The sequence below is a fragment of the Daphnia pulicaria genome, chromosome 1, assembly GCF_021234035.1.
Source record: "Daphnia pulicaria isolate SC F1-1A chromosome 1, SC_F0-13Bv2, whole genome shotgun sequence".
NCBI lineage: Eukaryota > Metazoa > Arthropoda > Branchiopoda > Diplostraca > Daphniidae > Daphnia > Daphnia pulicaria.
In genome coordinates this window covers 13,854,460-13,872,466 of record NC_060913.1, presented here as the reverse complement: position 1 = coordinate 13,872,466, position 18,007 = coordinate 13,854,460, and the positions used below count along the sequence as shown (strand labels likewise).

Here is an 18,007-nt window from a genome sequence, read left to right as displayed (position 1 = left end):
AAGCTAAAACTTCCAAGCACGAATATAAATTGTTGCTATCATAAAAAATGAATAGGACTATAAGTTTTTGCTGTAAATTTGATCTACTTAGTAATTTGAAAGTTTTACAAACAGTATTCGACTTGACAATCGTGTATTTTACTAGGACATAACATATACTAATTATGTTCAGTGAGGGGGGCAGAATTCGAATGATTTTGTTACGGTACGGTTGCGCCCTAACAATTTAGTGACATTTCGAATTTTAAACATTTTCATAGTACATATTTTATAATACCAAATTTATTTGAACTTCATTCAAAGTGGCAGCTGATTTTTGAAGTTGACTGCGTTCACCTTCAGTTAAAGTTTGTTGGATGACATCAGTAATGCCGTTTTCACCAACCACACATGGGACGGATAGAAAAACGGGTTGTTCGACTCCATGGATTCCCTATTTGAATAAATCATTATAGAAATAGCTGTAGCGTAACACTTACCAAAATAGTAAAATTAAGTACCTGGACAAAAGTTGAGACCGCGAAGACGTTGCGGGAATTTTTCAAAATGGCTTTTGTGAGAATAGAAACACTCAAACCAATTGCCCATGAAGTGTAACCCTTTAGTCGAATAATTTCATATGCACTAAAAGTGAACACTAAAGTTATTCACACAATTAAATATGATTGTTTTTTAAAATAGGTACCTCTGGACGACTTGTGTGTGAATTTCACCCCAATTTTCAGTATCTGCATCAGTTCCAGCGGCCGGATTGAGATCCCTCAGTCGAACACCAGCAACGTTCACACCAGACCAAACAGGAACTGTAAATATGATCCAAAATGTAGAAAGAAGAAGTCAGATAATATTTATTGTCTTTTACAAACGTACCACTGGAGTCGCCATGTTCTCCGATAATCCAGCCGTGGGTAGAGTTAGGCGCAACGTTAAATCGCTCCGAAAGGAGGAAACGGAAACGGGAAGAGTCTAAATTTGTTCCAGATCCAATGACGCGTTCTTTTGGAAGTCCACTGAGTTTCCAAGCAACATAGGTCATCAAATCAACGGGGTTGGACACAATGAGAAGAAGAGTGTCGGGACTATGTTGCACCAATTTAGGGATCATGCCCTTCAAAATATCGGCATTACGCTGAACCAAGTTCAAACGGGATTCGCCTTCACGTTGGCGGGCTCCAGCTGTTACGATGCACAATTTTGATCCAGCTGACAGAGCGTAATCTAAAATTGAAATTAAAAAAATTGTTTAGTATATGTATTAAGATGGAAAAATTACAATAGATTACCTGAACCAGCAGTCATTTTAATGTTGCCAAGGAAAGCCAAACCATGTTGCATGTCCATCAATTCGCCCTTGAGTTTGTCCTCCATCACGTCGATCAATGTCAATTCAGAGGCGATGCCCTGTAACCCATAACCATTTCATGTATTACTGCTGTCAAAAGACTAATTGCAATTAAATATTTTTACCTGTGTCATGATGCTGAAGGCGCAGGCCATTCCCACTTGGCCGACACCAACGATGGTAACTTTGCTTCCTGAGTGGGCAACAGGAGTCTGGATTTCGGTCTTGAGTTTTTCGACGCTGGTGGCCATTTCTCTATTGTCTATAATTCAAGCAGACAATCAAATTAACACCCGAGTAGCACAGTTGAAGCGAGCGTCAGTCAGCGGTGGGACCACAATCAAGACTGGTACCTCCCTGACCCTTTCTTGATATGGATCTCTCACTACGTTTAAAATGATTGAGTATGGCAACAGTGTAAAAAAAGAATCCTGAAAATGATCCAACGTGCACGTGAACACGAACGCGCGCAGCCGCGTAACATATATGAATGTCAAACTAAAGTCACCCTGGCACGTCTGCCCTACAACTATAGTTGGCCCATCCTGCTGCCCCCTTGACAGCGGGACTGCGCCCTTGGATTTCAGATGCATTAGCTCCACTTCTCAAGCAGGAAATGCGAAAAAAAAACCTGAACCATGGATTTTACAGCTTCCCATTTCAATGAATCTCGATTTAGTATTACTTCAAAAGCGAGACTACTAAAGCCAAATGAACCAGGTTCTCATCAACATAATAAGCAGCATTTTTGAACACACAAAACAGAAACTACATCGGTTGAACCAATTGGAGCAAGAAAACTCAAAGTTAACAATACTGAATACTTACATTTTTAGTTCGACGAAGGATGTCGTTTCTTCAGAGGATTCTGAGTGAATGATGAAATACCCGGTTCCGTCTTTTAACCTACAGCAACTTTCCCTTTGCAACAATGCCCGGATGAACAGCTGATTCTGTAGTAAACGTCGAGCCAACCAAAATGCGATACAAAATCGGGAACAATGAAGCATGCGTCGTACATCGCGTAGTGTAGATGCATATCGATTTTTTATTTCTCACCTTGCAGGAGTCCGGAGTCCCATATCTCAAACAACTTCCGAACACGACAACAGATGGTACGAGCAATGCGGCCGCGATCTGCAGCCCCTTTTCTATTTCTGAATTTCATTTTTTTAACCAAAGAAACTTGACTTTATTTTTTCCCCATTTCTTTCCATAATTTGAGACAATTTCTGACCTTAATTGGAGGAACGAGACCAGCTCTGAAATCAAGACTAGACAACTCAACACTTTGTATAGCAATAAAATGAAAAGGGAAACACTTTTTTAAGTGAAATGAGTTAGTTAGTAATCTCCAGAACTGAAAAAGCATCAAGATCTAATCTCCATCTACTTGTCAATTTTCACGAACTTTTTGTCTTTAGTTAACAGCTTTGGTCCATTGAAATACGAACAAATTTAGAGTGCGTACTGGCTGACCATTGCCTTCATTTAACTAGTCTGCTTTATTAACCCTACGCTTTTTTGGTTTCGTTGAGAGTGGACTCGACCGTGGCTGGTTATCTGTCGGAGATTCAAGATGGCCAGCTTCATCTGGATTTTCTAAACGGTCATTCGACTCTGGGCTATAAATACCAAGCTCTATGCTTTTGGCTCGTAACCAAAGTAGACGGCGTCGTTGCTCCTCCAACCATCTATCAGCATTTCTGAAAACGCAAAACACACGCACAAAAAAAGTTGGGGTAAAACCTTCAAATGTGCAATATTTAATTGAATTCAAATTACTTTTGTAGATCCCGAGCAATGAAGAATCTAAATACGGTCCAGGTCAACAGCAAAAGGAAGAATATTGACCAAAACAGCACAACATGCCTAAAAAAATTATTTGACATGTACAATTCATAACAGACGTAACGTAACGTACTACTACAAAAATAAACACTTACCGAGGTAATGGTTTAGTAATAGTTTCCCAATCAAAGCGAGCAACAATCAAAAATTCTGTAATGACAATCGAGAGGATAACCCAGGACTGACGACCGAAATTTTCACAGTCACTGAGATGATTAATAAATGTCAGGTTTAAAATCAAATAAGATTATCTCCAATCTGAGTGTAACGTTCACAAGTTAACTCACGGATCGTCAAAGTATTGAAAGGTTTCTCGAAGAGCGACGGCTCCCCATAGAAGGACTAGAAATAATCTGACCAAATTAAGCCAGTGATCCGGTGGAACCCACAATACAAACTGGAAATAAACATACCAATATTAATAATAAGTTGTAAATTATTAAATTAAAAGAAAATAAATTTTAAAAAATACCTTTAAGTAAAAGGTGTTCAGTTCTGTCAGCAAAAACTAGCAAATTCACAAACACAATTATAAAAGTGAGAATGAACATTTTAAAAAATAAATGTTTTCAGAATAACTCACAATGAACATGATTCCCAACGTAGCACACCACCTTCCAAGCGAAGAAAGCGGACGCCATTCAAATTGAACCCAATTATAAGGACCGAATTGAGCGATCATTCGCTTGAGCTTACCCCTAATGTAGCAAAACAAGAAATGCAGTTTCCGAATTGTGGAAAACTATTCATTGGACTCTTACCTATAGGAGGGTATGTTCCACAGCCCACGCCAGTAATAAGTTTTCATCGAAAAATATTTAAGAGTTTGAATCCCAATAATGATTCCCAAACCATTGCACAATAATGCATCCATTATCCACTATAAAATAAAAAATGTCATTTTTATAAATTGGTGAAATATTAAAAAAAAAAAAAAAAAAAAATACTTACATGATCCCACCAGCATTCACTGAAGTTGGGAAGTTGGTGCTCCAATGTGTACTCGAGAATTTCAAACATAATAGATATAATGGTACACAACCACCAGTCTCTTAAAATCAGTGTTTTTAACCACCAACCTAAAATTTTAGGATAAATTAGCAATTCATTGGTAAAGAAAACTTATTTGTTTTCAAATGTTACCAAAAAAATGAGTAGGGACAAAAGCATCAAATTTGTCAATGACATTATGCCATGGATTTTCTGGCATTGCATCATCATAAATTACACAGCTACCACCATAGCTACGTTCAGCTAAGGGTTCCCCCAATTTGTTGTCAAAATGCTTCAAAAGTTTCCTGGCATCATCAGCTGTCTGCAATAAAGGAAAATTATTAATCTTCAATTGAGATATTTTTTGCAGCAATTATCTAGTTCTTTACCTGAAACAGCACAAAAATTAATACCAGTTCATAAACAATGCTCAAACTAAACGTAAATCTCCATAAAGCAGGATGAGGCCGCCTGAATGGCCCATTTGGTGTAACAGTAGCACATAGAAGAATGAATACTACAACACAGGCAACAAGTCCCCTGTAAAAAGTTACACTTTTAAGGATACTTGACAAAGATAAACGTTTCTGAGTACTTGAATAAAGCCTCACCGTTTTGTGTTGTATTGGGTATCTAATATTACAGGTTCAAAAACTGCAACATAGATGAGAGCTGCAATCATAACAAAAAGTACTGTCAAAGTATGAGCTCGCCTGTCAAGTAAAAAAAAAAAAAACAGTTAGTCGAATGGATATACACATTCAATATTTTATGCATACACACCAAAAGAAAGTAACGGTTCCATCATCGTAAAACTCCACTTCCACGGGCGATATTCCATCGCTTCCTACTACTTCTCTATTACTATATTTCCTCCAATCGTGCGCAGTCTTGGCAGGACTTGCTTCCTTGACGAAATTTTTTTTGTTCGCTTGCTTTTTCGTTGGAGACTTTTCGTTTTCTTCTAAACCAGCAGAACCCATTTTGGCAGTGTACCAACCTCCACCAGAATGAAAAACACGTAATGGTCGTCTCACTTATTTAAGGAATAATTGCAAAGCTGAACAAATTCAATTTAAAAGCTACAAAGATATTCTTTTAGCGATTTACTCATGCAACAACGTGGTGATCAATAGTCATCAGACGACACTGGCTGAAAAGTCAGCTGACGAAAACGTGGAATTGAGGCTAAAATGTGGAATGGAAACCCCTCACTGACAGATCGTAAAGTCTAAATTTTAAAAAAAATCTTTTTTGTTTGCACGCAAGCTTTTGAAATGAAGGGGTGTATAAAACAGTTTCACATCTCAAAAATAAATCTGGCTGCTCGCCTAAGAATAAACTGTAGTGAAGACTTTATCACTTGAAAACACGTAAGACATTTTCCACAAAATGGGATAGCGCACGTCTTCTATTTAGTTGGCCTCAAATTTTAAAAAGTGAAGCCTGGTTTTCGCCTTGTATATTTGTGATCCACCATACACCAGAAAACAAAGTCTCTGACACATAATGGTCAAATAGAAATGAGAGGGATGAATGAGCAACTTATTAAATGGAGCATTCAGTGGCGCGCAAAATCTAAAGGGAGTATTGCATTTAAACTGTACAGGTGTGATGATTGGCGAAGAAAAAAAAACTGTTGAGCTCCAGCAATCCAACTCTTTTTTCACTGGTTCGCATAATAATACCGTGGCGTTCAACAATTGTAGACTTGCTCAAAAGATATGAGGAATCCAGTCAAGCCCACAGACTCGTCCGAATGAAAATGGAATTCCAGACTTGTTGCGCCAGGTTGATAGCGAGCGAACCCTGAAAATTAGAAATGAAAGACGTGATGGAATATTCCAATCAAAGATAAATGAAAGATAATTTGCATACAGGAGAACTCCATTTTCCCGCAGAGAAAACCACAGGAAGGCATGTGGAAGAAATCGGAGCAAGCGCCACCAAACGGCGTGTCCATGGGCGACTGCAAATCGAACTTGATCGTCTTCATCCGCACTCCGCACAAATTCGGATTCGTCCTGAAATACTCCACAAGATCGTTGTATGACGACTGATGAAACCGGTGCCCAGATCATTGGAACCAACCAGTTAAGTAAAATTATCAATACCTGACAAATTGATAGACGCAGTCGAGGTTCTCCGGATAATTCTTCGGATGGTACGGGGTGTTGATGGTTCCGGAAGGCTCCGAGATGCGCGTGAAACAGGTGGCCGATCCGACCAGTGGCGGAATGCCCGACGGCTGGATGTCGTAAAAGTAACTACTGCAATCCTCCACCATTTTGTACTTGATGCGGAAGCCTCGGCCGCTACCCGACGAATCCGAGTGAAACAAGAGCCGGATGGCTGTCGCTCCCGGTTGGAAATTGTAATGATCTGTTTGAGCAATGGCATTAGTAATTGATTTCAACGCGTTTGGCGTTCTCTCTCCAGTGATGTTTCTTACGAGATATGCCAGAGTCGTTGCCGCAAAATCTGGCTCCTCCTTCCGGCACGCAAGACTCTACCGAAATGTAATCGTTCATGCAGACATCACCACCCTTGGCGAGGCTGCCCGGTATGTTCAGATCTTCGACTGATGATGACATAAGAAAAACATAAACGATTATTCACCAAATAAATCAGAGGTACCCCCAAAAGGGCATCAGTCACCATCAACGTACTGTATAGACGGATTCCGCAGACGGATGGAGACGTCCGCACAATGTCATAATTACAATCCTGATTGGACGGATAGTCTGAAGGATAGTCGGGCGACTCTAGGAAACCTTCTTCGCCCTCCAGACGTGTGTAGCACGTAGTACCTATAGAGATAGTACAAGATTTTTGACATCAATAGTTTTACAACTTGAATTTCTGATAATGACCAAGAGCTTTATTGGACGCTGTAATGTTTCTGGTGCTCATAGGCCTAGGTTTGACTGTCCACCTAATTTGACAGGTGGTTGTAAAGCATCTGTTTTACGAGGTGACGACGCCGCAATCTTTGATAAGAAACGATGTTGTTGTGTAACAAGCGAAACATCCGATACGGACATATTCCCAGTTAATGATTTCGACCATACGAGCCCTGGCGTGTTGGCGATGTCATGCAGTGCGAGCTATAGTACTAAGAAGATAAGCTTTTTTTACGACCAGAGAGAAACTGTCGGTTCCTTGTTTTGTTTTTTAAAGGGGCCGTTAAAGAGCTGCCGCCGCCGCTGTGCAATTCACGTTTCGGTATTTGTTGTTTTTTTCCTTCCCCTTTACTTCTTACCGAAAACGTTTGTGTGTTATTTTTTTAACGTTCGCAAAAAAAAGCTAGGGAAAACGTTAAAACAAAAACCAACCCAGAATAGAGAAATAGTTTTCTTGGTTCAAAAACCCCGCCACTAAAAACCAGTTAAAATAAATCAAAAATAAAACAGAAAGGGAAATAATAACATCAAGACTACTGATGATTTGAGGAATGTGAGGTCGTCTGGCAATATCGGAAAGGTTTTTTTTTTATTTTTTACTTTTCATCGAATGAGCAATTGACGGCATCGATCAATCAAGCCGCGGCCGTGAAAAAAATAAAACGCGCTGAAATCTCTGCCGTATAAGGAGGACCTCACGGGCAACACTCGTCTTTGACTCGGAGGTAATAAAAACAAAACGCATCCAGTCCATTCGGAAACAAAAGAATTGAGAAAGAAAACTAAACAAGAAGAAGACGCAAGGACTACCGTCCTCGGGGCAACTTTGGTCGACACTTTGGGGCCACATCACCTCCATCATCACTCGCCTCCGCGAAATCAATGAAAGAATCAAAGAAAAATTGTCTAACCTTTCGATGAGCTGTTATTCTTGGCTTTAACCGCGTCGCTTTTCAACTGCGCCGTGCAGTCACCAAAGAACAAAACGACGAAAGATGCTGCCACTAAAGTTACTGTACTCCGCATGGTTAGGTCTCTCCAGTTGCACACTTTGTCGTCAATGCTATGTATTGCGGTAGAGACTGATGGCTGGGCAGGCGGCGTTCGAAATTAGATTTGTACAACACGGGACGTCAAAAACCAACCACCCAAAAATTAGCCAAGAGAAATAAATATGTAAGAGTTTGGCGGACGGGACCGGGAGAGAGAGGAGTCAGCAGCGTCGGCGACTGGCGGTCACTGTCAAGACATGCTACACGCTCACGAGGGTCTTCCAAGCTGAGAAAGGGGGAGAGGCCACGTGCCGCCTATAGGTGATGAAAGTGCAAAAGGCAACACACAACTCGAGAGAGAGAAAGAAAGACTCCTCCTTCCGCTTCCAGCCCTTGTTTAAGATCGCTCACAGAATAAATAAAGAAGAAATTCAAATGCCACGATGTTTAAAAACATCCAACCAGAGAGAGAGAGAGAGAGAGAGAGAAAGACGAAGAACCCCGAATAAGAGAGTGGAAAGGTATCAATAAAACAAATTGTTGTTTTTTCTTTCTTTCTTCCTAGAGACGAGGAGGAGCGGGCGAAAGAAGAGTCCATCTTTTTTTACTTTTTCTTCTTCTGAGACGGGCTTATTCTTTTATTTCTCGACCCATTCGGATGGCGAATGAAAAATATGGCTCGGGACGAACGAAACAGAGTTGGCAACAAGTTATACGTATGGAAAAGAGACGGTGAGACTCACTGGTTGTTATTATAGTGTATAGCGCGCAGACGAGGTTTCTTAAATTTTCTTTCTTTTTAACAGACTCGAACGCAAGAAACTGATGGCATTGGACTGTTTTCGTTTTCTTTTGTTTCTTCGCCGGTGCTGGAAAATTCGAAACAAAAAAACACACACAAGAGTGAGTGTATCAGCTCGCCCGTTTCCAGCTGACGGCCTCGTATGTGTGGGTTAGCCTACGTGACTATTGAATGCGGGCCGCGTCCATCATAGAGGCAAGTAACGGACAGGAGGATTGATGGGGCCAAAGACTATATAGTAAGTAGAAGAGACAACGCCGTCAGGAGAGAATTGTATTTTTTGAACGTGAGACGCATAGATGTTGGGCTCGTATCCCGAGATTTTTTTTTTATTGATATGCGCCAAAAATTTTCAGCCGGACAACATAACAACAACAACAACAACGGCCCCACCCATCGTATTCTTGCGGCGGCGGCGCCTCGTCACGTCCGCTCCCTATTAGGCCGGCCCAACTGTCAATACGAATAAGACTAATATCTGGCCAGACGACGTGTACACGCAGAAACATGTTCGTTTTCTTTTTATTGACTCGCCCGCGACCAAGTGGGTCATGGAGAACTGACGAAACAAAAAAATGTTTCGCTGTGAAGAGTTGGTCATCTATACAGTCGGAGAAGAGAAAACGCGCATCCATCAATCAATAATATCCAGGTAAAAGCTAAGGTAGCAACAAGCATTGCGCACCATTTTTCCCCGTTGACGAATTGACAACTACTTATTATTGGTTGCGTATGCAAGCAAAATACACACAAGGACATGTGTGCTATTCGTTTCTTCTTTCTCTCGGGTTGAATTTACATGGGAGAATGGGTCGCGGGAGACTGTCACGTTTTTTCACGTTGGCAGATCGATCAGGGTCGAATCAAGTCGATGATGAAAGTTTGTTTTTTTTTTTGCTCTCTCGAGACGATTCATTGACTGACGGTGTACACAACTCAAAAAAATGCGATGATTATAAATTTCGCACGCGGGGTTTTTTTCCGTGCGCTTCATTCAATTCGCCCAGTGAATCTCTCACACCTTAACTCACGATCGCTCTTTTTGTGTGGTGTCGGTCGACGAAAGGTGCACAAGTGCAACGTTCGGCCATCCTCTGCTGTTGATGATGCGGGGCCAACCTTGACCAGTTTGGAAGGGGAAAGAAGAAGAAGAAGAAGAAGAAAAAATGTATCTAAAAAAGAAAATTACACACTCGGGTGAGATCTATGGCCCTGAAAAGCACTCAACACATTTCTTCTGATGCCCCTCTCTTTTCCTTTTTTTTTACCTTTACCTTTTTACCTTTTTACCTTCTTCTTCTTGTGTTGTGACTCTCCCCTGCTGGTGCCATGTAACGAATGGATTATCCTGACGCAAAGTGAAACATGAAGACAAAAGAAGAAGAAGAAGATTATTTCTCCAGCCAGCGCAGAGCTTTGCTCGGACGTGTACCTCGGCTCCTGACATTGAGCCCTTCCGTCCGCAGTAAATCATCCAACAAAAAAAAAAACACCCAAGAGTGCCCAACCCTGATTCTTCTGGTTTGCTGCTGCTGCTGCTGCCGTGCGCTGGCCCGGCGTGAAAAATGGACTGCTGTCGTGTGTCCATCGTTATTAGTCTTGGGTAATACGTTGGCTAAGACCTTGACTTTCCCATAACGTGCGCGCTGCTCTCGCGCCCAGTGTTTGGAAAAAAATACAAAAATACAAAAGAAATAAGGAAGGAAACCGTCGCTCTTTCGGCTAATTCGGGAGTTGATGAATCGCCGTCGTCGTCGGCTGCTGCTGAACTGCTCGTGTAGTAAGATGGACGTTTACGGGTTAGCGGCCCATCGGGTTCATTCAGCGTTAAAGCTGGCGAGGGACGGGCAGGAGCGGCGACCGCCCGGCAATGTTGTTTTGTTGTCATGACTGCCGGTCCCTTGTTGATTTCTATCAAAAAAGGGACGCGGCGTCGTCGTGAATTTCACGACTACGTTTCTGTTTCGTCAGGACCGAGCCCCTTTTCGTTGCATTTGTACTCCCGAGATTCACACACACACACACACATAGTGTTGCAACTGGCGAAACAAAAAAAGTGATTCGATTTCTCGATCAGCGTCTCCATCATGAAGTCGAGGAAGCAGTTGGAAGCGCAGCAGCGCTACAAAAAAGAGCAGGAAGAGAGGCAGCGGATAAAAAACGAGGAATTGAGGTACATACTATACATACTACACACACACGCTCTCAACCATCCATCATGCTTTGGGGCTGCGATGAGCTTGTTGCACATGTGCCAGCCGTGCCAACTTAATTATTCATCTGCACCGGAACTTTCAGCTGCCACCTGCGGGACGCCCGTCGTTCAAACAATTCCCACAAGGCGAACCCTATTCCCATTCATAAATGATTGCTCAATTCGCGTGTGTGTGTGAAAACTAGTATATACAGCCGGCGATAGAATCTGTCCTCAAAGACAAAAAACGGTTAACACAGCAGTCTACGGTTTTTGTATGGACGACGATCACAGGTTGGAGATGGAACGTCGGAGGCGAGAGCAGCAAGAAAAGGAAGAACAAGAGGCCCGAATCAAAAAGGAGCGCCAAATCCGTGAGGTGCAACTATGCCGAACGCACTGTGAACGATCGACAGCTCTCCTGACAACCTGCACAACAGCCCTGGCCAGCTGGTCCGTTCAGCAATGGCAACTCAAAAAAGTGGGTGCGACTATATAGCCAATGATTGATCGATCGTTTTGAATAGGAAATGATTATTACGACGACGCTTAGTTTTTTCAGCCCTTCTTTTTCATCCTGTTTTCGCTATACTTTTGCCTATTGATTTCTTATTTTTGGTTGTTGTTGAATTAATATCAAATAATGGCCACCGTGTTTCTTTTGCCTTTCAAAGTTTCACTGGTGCATGAGAGTCGACGGTCTACCGGATCCCGGACATCTCCCGCAGTTAAACGCCTACCGCTATCGCTGGATCGAGAATAGCGAGAACACGGAACCCAGCATGGAGCGACTTCTTTCCAGAGCGCCAGAACTCAACCAAGTCCTTCACGATCTCAACGAACTCATCGAAAACACCCACGATGTCCCAATGAAACAAGTCCAACAACTCTGCCTGGTATAATCCAAGAAAAACACACTTAGTAAAACATCATTTACAAATTTCAATGTCCATCTGTTTCTTTAAAAAAGATGCACAAGGAATTGTCAAAGCTCTTGGTTCTAGAGATCGAAGCCGCCATCAAGAGCGTTTTAGGCGACGTGGAACGACATCTACTGCCAGACGAGTCGCTGCTCAACGTCCAGGTGATTTGACTATAAACCACGTCATACACAATTTCATAAAGGGACTACTCATTTTCGTACCTCATTTTCCAGACGTGTTCCAAACTTTTCTCACTGGCCCTGGGTACCGATACGGCGAAAAACAGTTCCCTGACGCTGCACGATTTCCCACGACTGGGCGTCAAATTGGATTTGCCTCAAATGATTTTGACAAATATGAAGCCGGTAGTGGCTTCATTCGTTTGGTTTAAGGAGGGCCACTTTCTGGAACCTCCACAATTAAATGGCGTCCCCAGTCTACCGACTCTCCTCCATCCTCGTAAGGTTTCTCCTCATCTTAGCTGCTATATTACTATACGTGCTTATTATAATGATGTCTTTTTTAAAAAAACTTACCCGGATAGTTAGCCCGGACGATCCGCTTTACAACCTCGTCCCTGAATCCATGCGAGAACCTCAGCAGGAGGATGTCCATTTAGTGAGGGCCGACCAGGAGCAGCCTTCGGCAAATGACGTCAAACCGGACGACTTCACTCTGGATTTTGATAGCCACCTGTTAGTGATGGGTGTACTCCAGCTGCAGTTGCTTCAGCTGCCCATACAACCGCGTCGCTTCTCCGAATGGACAGTCGCTCTCCGTAAGGGTTTCTTCCTTTGCGCAACACGTCCAATCGTCTATTATTACTGACAGTTATTCTAATAACAGTTGAGGATGGAGACATGATCAAAATTTACGAGTTTCATGCGTGTTTCAACGAAACGGCGGCGGCCAAAGAGGCCGAAAAGGCCGGCAAAAGGGGCAAAAATGATGACGATGACGAACCAGGAGATGGCAAAGAAGCCAATGAAGAACTCCGGAAACTCATCAGCTTCAAAATCAAGTCTAAAAAAACATTTCACAATTTAAACAAACAAACAAACAAAAACAAGATCAATTAACTTAAATAAAAGCAGATTACCTCCGTCGGCGTTTTGGCTCGGCTGTCCACGTCCGGTCATTTATCAAAAAGATTCCGGAACATGGAAGAGCAAAGGTGTTTGGGATGTCCGCTTTTTCGAGGAAATTGGAGGTAAGAAGAAGTTTACGCAAATAATTATGGATGCGCCAAATTAAAATCATTAATTACATTGCAGGCCCTACAGTGCAATTTCGCCTGGAAGAACCCGCCATCATGGCGTTTGCTCAGGCCAAGCGCGTCAACTTGCCTCTGGTAATTTCACATTTGTTTTTACTACACGACAACTTTTACGTGACTTATCTTGAAGAGTCACAGTGAAGTGTTGTATAAAAAGTAATCGCTTAGTAAACATGGAGTTGCGGTGGCTCTTGGCCAGTCAGCACTATTGTTATGTCATCAGTCAGCACACAGCATATAAAAAAGACACAACCACAATAAATCGACACTTACTATTGGAGAGGAGAACACCTGGCGGCGCTCGAAACACCTGGGCAACGGTAAAATAGATGGCGGGCAATACGAACATGCGCTGCAATCATAAAAACGGGGGAGAGAGATCATCATCATCTGGATTATTATTATTATTTTGTTTTATTTAAATAAGAAATTGCCTTCGGTAAACAAAGGGGGATTTCAAGGATAAATCGTGTGCGTGCTGGTTGCTCCGTCTGATTTGCTACATACGTGATAATAATGCCATGCTAATGAAAACGTGCCAGAGGAAAAGCCAATCCTACATGTTGCGCAATAATCTCACTGATGATGTATATCCTTGTTTTCTTGTTGTTGTCACACATTTTTACAGCAAGGCTGGACTCTCGTCCCCAGTCACATGAGAAGTTCAATCATCAATTCCTTGGTCAGCAAAGCTCCCGTGGAAGCGGCCAAAGGGACGGCCGTCAACGAAACCCGCGGTATTACAAAATTGCGACCAGTAAAATAAAAAATAAAATCATTCCGAGATTACAAATTTTTAACTTCCAGGTGCGGGCGGTGGTGGTGGCGGCGGAGATGGAGGCGGAGGAGAAGATTGGAGTGACGATGAAGGTTCTGATGATGAAGAAGGTGGAGGGCGTGGCGGCGGAGCCGCTGTGGTTGAAGAAGCCGCAGACGAGCCGGACGAAATCGAATACGATCCGGAAGCCAATTCAATCACCCTGACACTCAACGGCACCATAGTGTCAGTGGACATTGAAATCCAGGTACACGCGCGCTTGGCATCAAGCACATATAACATTAGACGGCTCTACTCACCCAGCATTAATTTGGGTATGGAAATGGCCAGGAACACCAAGTGCTGTTGCGTCGCGTCAGAACGTCGATCTGTGTAAACATTCAAGATTTGACGAACAGGCCGATGACTCCATTCGAGCTGATCAAATCGCTGAGACGCCGTGGACTGGAGATTTCGCCCAGCTACAAAGTCAGCGCCATGGTCGACGAGCTGGCCAAAAACAAGAACCGCACAGTCGAGAAACATCTCTACCGCTGCGTGGCACTGCTGGCCGCTTCGGAGAAATTCTCCTTCCTGCACAGTCGCTGGAACCAATTGGCCGGCGATGAAAATTTCGTTCTCCAATATCAAAAACTGGAAAAAGAAACAATGGTCGGAATTGGGTTTTTCAATCATTTTTACTTTATGATTACAAATGGGTTGAGATTGCAGAGTCCGCCGGCGCTGGCCCAAGTCTCCTTCGACCGGACGCGACTTTTGCCCTTCAACGAGAGCAGCTTATCTCTAGAGCAGCAGGAAAACGTCAAAGAAGCCGAACCGCAGGTGAATTCCGTTTCATTTTGGGTTATTATCACAGACTGTTCAACAAACTTACGCTTTCTAGTTTTACGCCGATTTGCTCAATGCTCTGTTTGAAACGTCGCCTATTGAATTACGCAACGAAATTCTCGAGCCGTCGCCGGACTTTGTGGAGACCATCTACACCATGTTGGCGGCAACAAGACCCATTTCAAACGCATAAATTTCACGACATTTGTCAAATAGATGAACAACTAAACGCTGAATGTATTTTCAGTGTTTTGAACGGTAGTATCAGGAGACTAGAATAAGCAGTTGACAATCGAATAGTTTACGTCACTAATAAGTAGGTAATGAAGGGGACAGCAATAAATTTCAAGTCTGGGTTCAATTTGTTGAAGAATTCGAAGGGCTATCATAGTCAGTTTTACAAGGAAGAATAGGATAATTATCTAGTGGTTTAACCTGTCGAATAATCCCGATTTCAAGTTGCCTACTCTCGACGAGATAGGCGCGACGCCGGTATCGCTTATGGCAAAAGACGACAAGCAAGGAAATTAATAAAATCAAAAGAATAGCAACACCGACTCCAATTAAAACATCCCACAACTGGTTAGTCCCAGACGGTGGAGGTGGAGTTGATGGATAGGTAGAATAGGTGGCTAAACTAGTGCTCGGGCTGGAAGAGATGGTTGTAGTAGTGGAGAGTTCTAAAGATGGATTTGAACTGGAAAAGGTAGAAGGTAAACTCGAAGACGAAACGTTCAAAATCGATAATATAGTGGAAGACGTTGTTGAGCTGGAAATTGTGGTGGGGATAACGGTGGATGATGTGGACGAACTAGAGGGTATGCTGCTGGTAGAAGTCGATTCCGTGCTAGTGGAATGGCTCAGTGTGCTACCGATAGTGCTGAAAATGTGACAAAATTCCGTCAATTTCGATTAAGACAATTTTGTCACACAAAGACGTTGGGTCCAATCAAAGACAAATTCTCCATTTGGATACTGTGTGTACACTTTCGAGGTGTAATAACATACTAGTTGACTTACCTTGAAGCTTCCTTTGAAGTGCTGCTACTGCTCAGCATTGTCGAAGAAGGGCTGCTCGTTGTGCTCATCTCCACACCGTTCTTGATGACAATCTTAGTAACAGCTAATCCAGTTTCGTTAGTTTTCAAAATGGAGCCATCGATACGAATCTATAAACATTATTCAAGAAAAGCGCGATCAACAAAGCAGCTTTGTGCGTTAACTATAATTTGTTGATGGAACAGGTTTATTCCTCACACAACTCGAATGTTAGAGTTTTACCTGAATTTTTGACGGTTCCGTGATTTTAAGGTCAATCAGATCTGTTCTCCAGCCGAGAAATTGATCAGATAATAGTGGTGCACTGTAAACTAGCACTGATTTGAGCGGTGGTTCGGTACCCGTTTCATCATCTATTTGCCTAAACTCGTTGTAGACTAGCAAAACTGTGTGTCGGAAAGTATAAGTACTGTCGGAATTCCAGTACGTCAACTCGACAGTGGCACCAGGCAACAAATCAAAGACATTGGAATAAATTTGAGCCACAGTGTCGGATAGCGGGAAAACTTCGAGAAAACCGTCGCCTTCTACGCTTGGCGGTCGCAAAATATCGATTCCGGGAGGAAGCAGTTCTCCGTGCATCGACAACTGCCAAATTGTCGTCGAACTGTTGTTTGGCAATTGCCAATAGGTTGCCGTGCCCGTATCGAAATCATCAATCACTTCCTCGTTTTCTTCAAGTCCCATAACGTCAACAAACACAAGAAATCGAACTCCAATAATAAACATTAACCGCACGCACTTGTATAATTGAGACATGGCCGAGTTGGAAAATTTCAACACTTTTTGAAACCATTGGGAAACGTCAACCGTGATGTTGTTGGCCGTCTTCTAATGAGCTAGTTAGCCAGCCGACTTCTCTTAAGCATCCATTAAAATCGCAAAAAGGAAACAACGCGGATGCGAAATATTTACTTTTTTTTTATCCTTTGACAGTTTGGACTTCACATCCGTCAAGTCACAATTATCAAGTTGTGCCGACGTGTAAAAAAATAAAATAAAAATAAATTTTGGGTTGTTACAACCAGGAATGTTGACGTCAATTTTACGCAATAACTGGAGCATTTTACACCAGTCTGTTACACGTCCCCGACCGAGCAACTAACTAGTAACTGTGAAAACTGAAAAAACCCGCAATTAAAAAGGAAGGGTCTGCTTTTTCTTTTTACAAAATTTGGTGCAAGAATACCTTGAAAAGAACAAACAAATAGAAAACTAAAGCGCTAAAGAAGGCAGGGTTCACAACGGGAGTACCAGTATCCGTTGCTGGATTAAAACTTGGAAAAGGTATGGGTTACAAAAATACGTAATTGCGAAGCACGTGTCGGTTAACTGCTAGGGGGTGGACAACATAATTCAATCAATAACATTTAAAATAATAAACTGGGTTTCCAGCTTCGTTGTGTTGAATTTAATTATGACTATGAGTTATTGAAGCGTCTTATCAACCATCGCCTATTCGCCTATCGATGCCTTAACCTTTTTCTTACATTAAATATCGTAGGTGTTTGTTAATTTCCGGAATCGAATAATAAATTACAAGCCTTACGTGCAATTTTATGTCGAGGTATTCTACAACCAGAATGCAGAAAATGTTTGTAATTCATTTGACCGCACGAGGCGTGACTTATCTTGACGAACTAAAGGCGCAATTGTGTACAGTAACTTTCATTATCTATCTTAAGTAGTAAACAATTGCAGCAAGGGCAGCTATTCTCTTTGGAATTGTACACAATGGCAGCATATAATAAACCGACACACGCTGTCGACGTGTGAGACCACCTGTTGGCCTCAATCAGTGCCGCCGAAAAAAAAGTTCATGAGATATGATCCAACACAGGGGGGGGGGGGGGCACAGATAATTGTTTAGGACATTCTTTAAAGGTCAACCTGAAATGTTTTAACCATAAACTTGTGACATTAAACGTTTACACAAGTGGGTTTTCAGTTAACATGAAATACTTGGTAAAAATATGCAATCAGTGAATTATCAGTGAAATCAATCCCGGATTAACCGTTTAATTCCATTCGGATTTCAAGCATTTGGATCCATATGATTGTTCGCT

The 18,007-nt window shown here is 42.2% G+C and overlaps 5 protein-coding genes and 1 long non-coding RNA gene across 8 annotated transcripts; 1 reads left to right on the top strand and 5 right to left on the bottom strand.

The window, feature by feature from the left end:
• Nucleotides 1-116: 116 nt before the first annotated feature.
• Nucleotides 117-2,310, bottom strand: LOC124336145 (L-lactate dehydrogenase-like). 2 transcript variants are annotated; one of them, XM_046789836.1, is made up of 7 exons: nucleotides 2,171-2,310; nucleotides 1,468-1,604; nucleotides 1,284-1,401; nucleotides 871-1,218; nucleotides 686-803; nucleotides 501-624; nucleotides 117-433 (listed from the first exon to the last, which is right to left on the bottom strand). In XM_046789836.1, exons 2-7 carry the CDS (start codon nucleotides 1,591-1,593, stop codon nucleotides 269-271), a joined length of 999 nt encoding a protein of 332 aa, XP_046645792.1. In that variant the 5' UTR covers nucleotides 1,594-1,604; nucleotides 2,171-2,310; the 3' UTR covers nucleotides 117-268. The 2 variants fall into 2 exon arrangements, with proteins under 2 accessions (XP_046645792.1, XP_046645800.1); XM_046789844.1 differs by lacking the exon at nucleotides 2,171-2,310 and having other exon boundaries at nucleotides 1,468-1,704.
• Nucleotides 2,311-2,617: 307 nt separating this feature from the next.
• LOC124334731 (phosphatidylserine synthase 2-like) lies at nucleotides 2,618-5,347 on the bottom strand. Its single transcript, XM_046789076.1, has 12 exons — nucleotides 4,970-5,347; nucleotides 4,798-4,899; nucleotides 4,576-4,726; nucleotides 4,337-4,508; nucleotides 4,145-4,272; nucleotides 3,955-4,073; nucleotides 3,777-3,891; nucleotides 3,666-3,701; nucleotides 3,481-3,590; nucleotides 3,289-3,399; nucleotides 3,128-3,214; nucleotides 2,618-3,048 (listed from the first exon to the last, which is right to left on the bottom strand). Exons 1-12 carry the CDS (start codon nucleotides 5,167-5,169, stop codon nucleotides 2,838-2,840), a joined length of 1,542 nt encoding a protein of 513 aa, XP_046645032.1. The 5' UTR covers nucleotides 5,170-5,347; the 3' UTR covers nucleotides 2,618-2,837.
• A 285-nt stretch (nucleotides 5,348-5,632) lies between these two features.
• LOC124336313 (cubilin-like) lies at nucleotides 5,633-8,358 on the bottom strand. Its single transcript, XM_046790074.1, has 7 exons — nucleotides 8,220-8,358; nucleotides 8,001-8,178; nucleotides 6,856-6,996; nucleotides 6,639-6,767; nucleotides 6,301-6,568; nucleotides 6,065-6,210; nucleotides 5,633-5,995 (listed from the first exon to the last, which is right to left on the bottom strand). The coding sequence occupies exons 2-7, from the start codon at nucleotides 8,113-8,115 to the stop codon at nucleotides 5,883-5,885; spliced, it is 912 nt and encodes a 303-aa protein (XP_046646030.1). The 5' UTR covers nucleotides 8,116-8,178; nucleotides 8,220-8,358; the 3' UTR covers nucleotides 5,633-5,882.
• Nucleotide 8,359: 1 nt separating this feature from the next.
• LOC124333019 (dynein axonemal intermediate chain 7 homolog) lies at nucleotides 8,360-15,077 on the top strand. Its single transcript, XM_046788933.1, has 14 exons — nucleotides 8,360-11,056; nucleotides 11,372-11,558; nucleotides 11,752-11,973; nucleotides 12,048-12,161; nucleotides 12,234-12,459; nucleotides 12,545-12,778; nucleotides 12,847-13,021; nucleotides 13,095-13,210; nucleotides 13,275-13,351; nucleotides 13,905-14,013; nucleotides 14,084-14,301; nucleotides 14,385-14,705; nucleotides 14,766-14,876; nucleotides 14,938-15,077. The coding sequence occupies exons 1-14, from the start codon at nucleotides 10,971-10,973 to the stop codon at nucleotides 15,073-15,075; spliced, it is 2,334 nt and encodes a 777-aa protein (XP_046644889.1). The 5' UTR covers nucleotides 8,360-10,970; the 3' UTR covers nucleotides 15,076-15,077.
• Nucleotides 12,745-13,941, bottom strand: LOC124338104. Its single transcript, XR_006917659.1, has 5 exons — nucleotides 13,857-13,941; nucleotides 13,550-13,628; nucleotides 13,100-13,190; nucleotides 12,876-13,023; nucleotides 12,745-12,824 (listed from the first exon to the last, which is right to left on the bottom strand). It is a non-coding gene; the product is annotated as an uncharacterized LOC124338104 (long non-coding RNA).
• Nucleotides 14,611-17,950, bottom strand: LOC124335799 (cell wall integrity and stress response component 2-like). Of its 2 annotated transcripts, none has more exons than XM_046789271.1 (3): nucleotides 16,164-17,950; nucleotides 15,903-16,051; nucleotides 14,611-14,687 (listed from the first exon to the last, which is right to left on the bottom strand). In XM_046789271.1, exons 1-3 carry the CDS (start codon nucleotides 16,698-16,700, stop codon nucleotides 14,681-14,683), a joined length of 693 nt encoding a protein of 230 aa, XP_046645227.1. In that variant the 5' UTR covers nucleotides 16,701-17,950; the 3' UTR covers nucleotides 14,611-14,680. The 2 variants fall into 2 exon arrangements, with proteins under 2 accessions (XP_046645227.1, XP_046645217.1); XM_046789261.1 differs by lacking the exon at nucleotides 14,611-14,687 and adding an exon at nucleotides 15,113-15,762.
• Nucleotides 17,951-18,007: the final 57 nt, after the last annotated feature.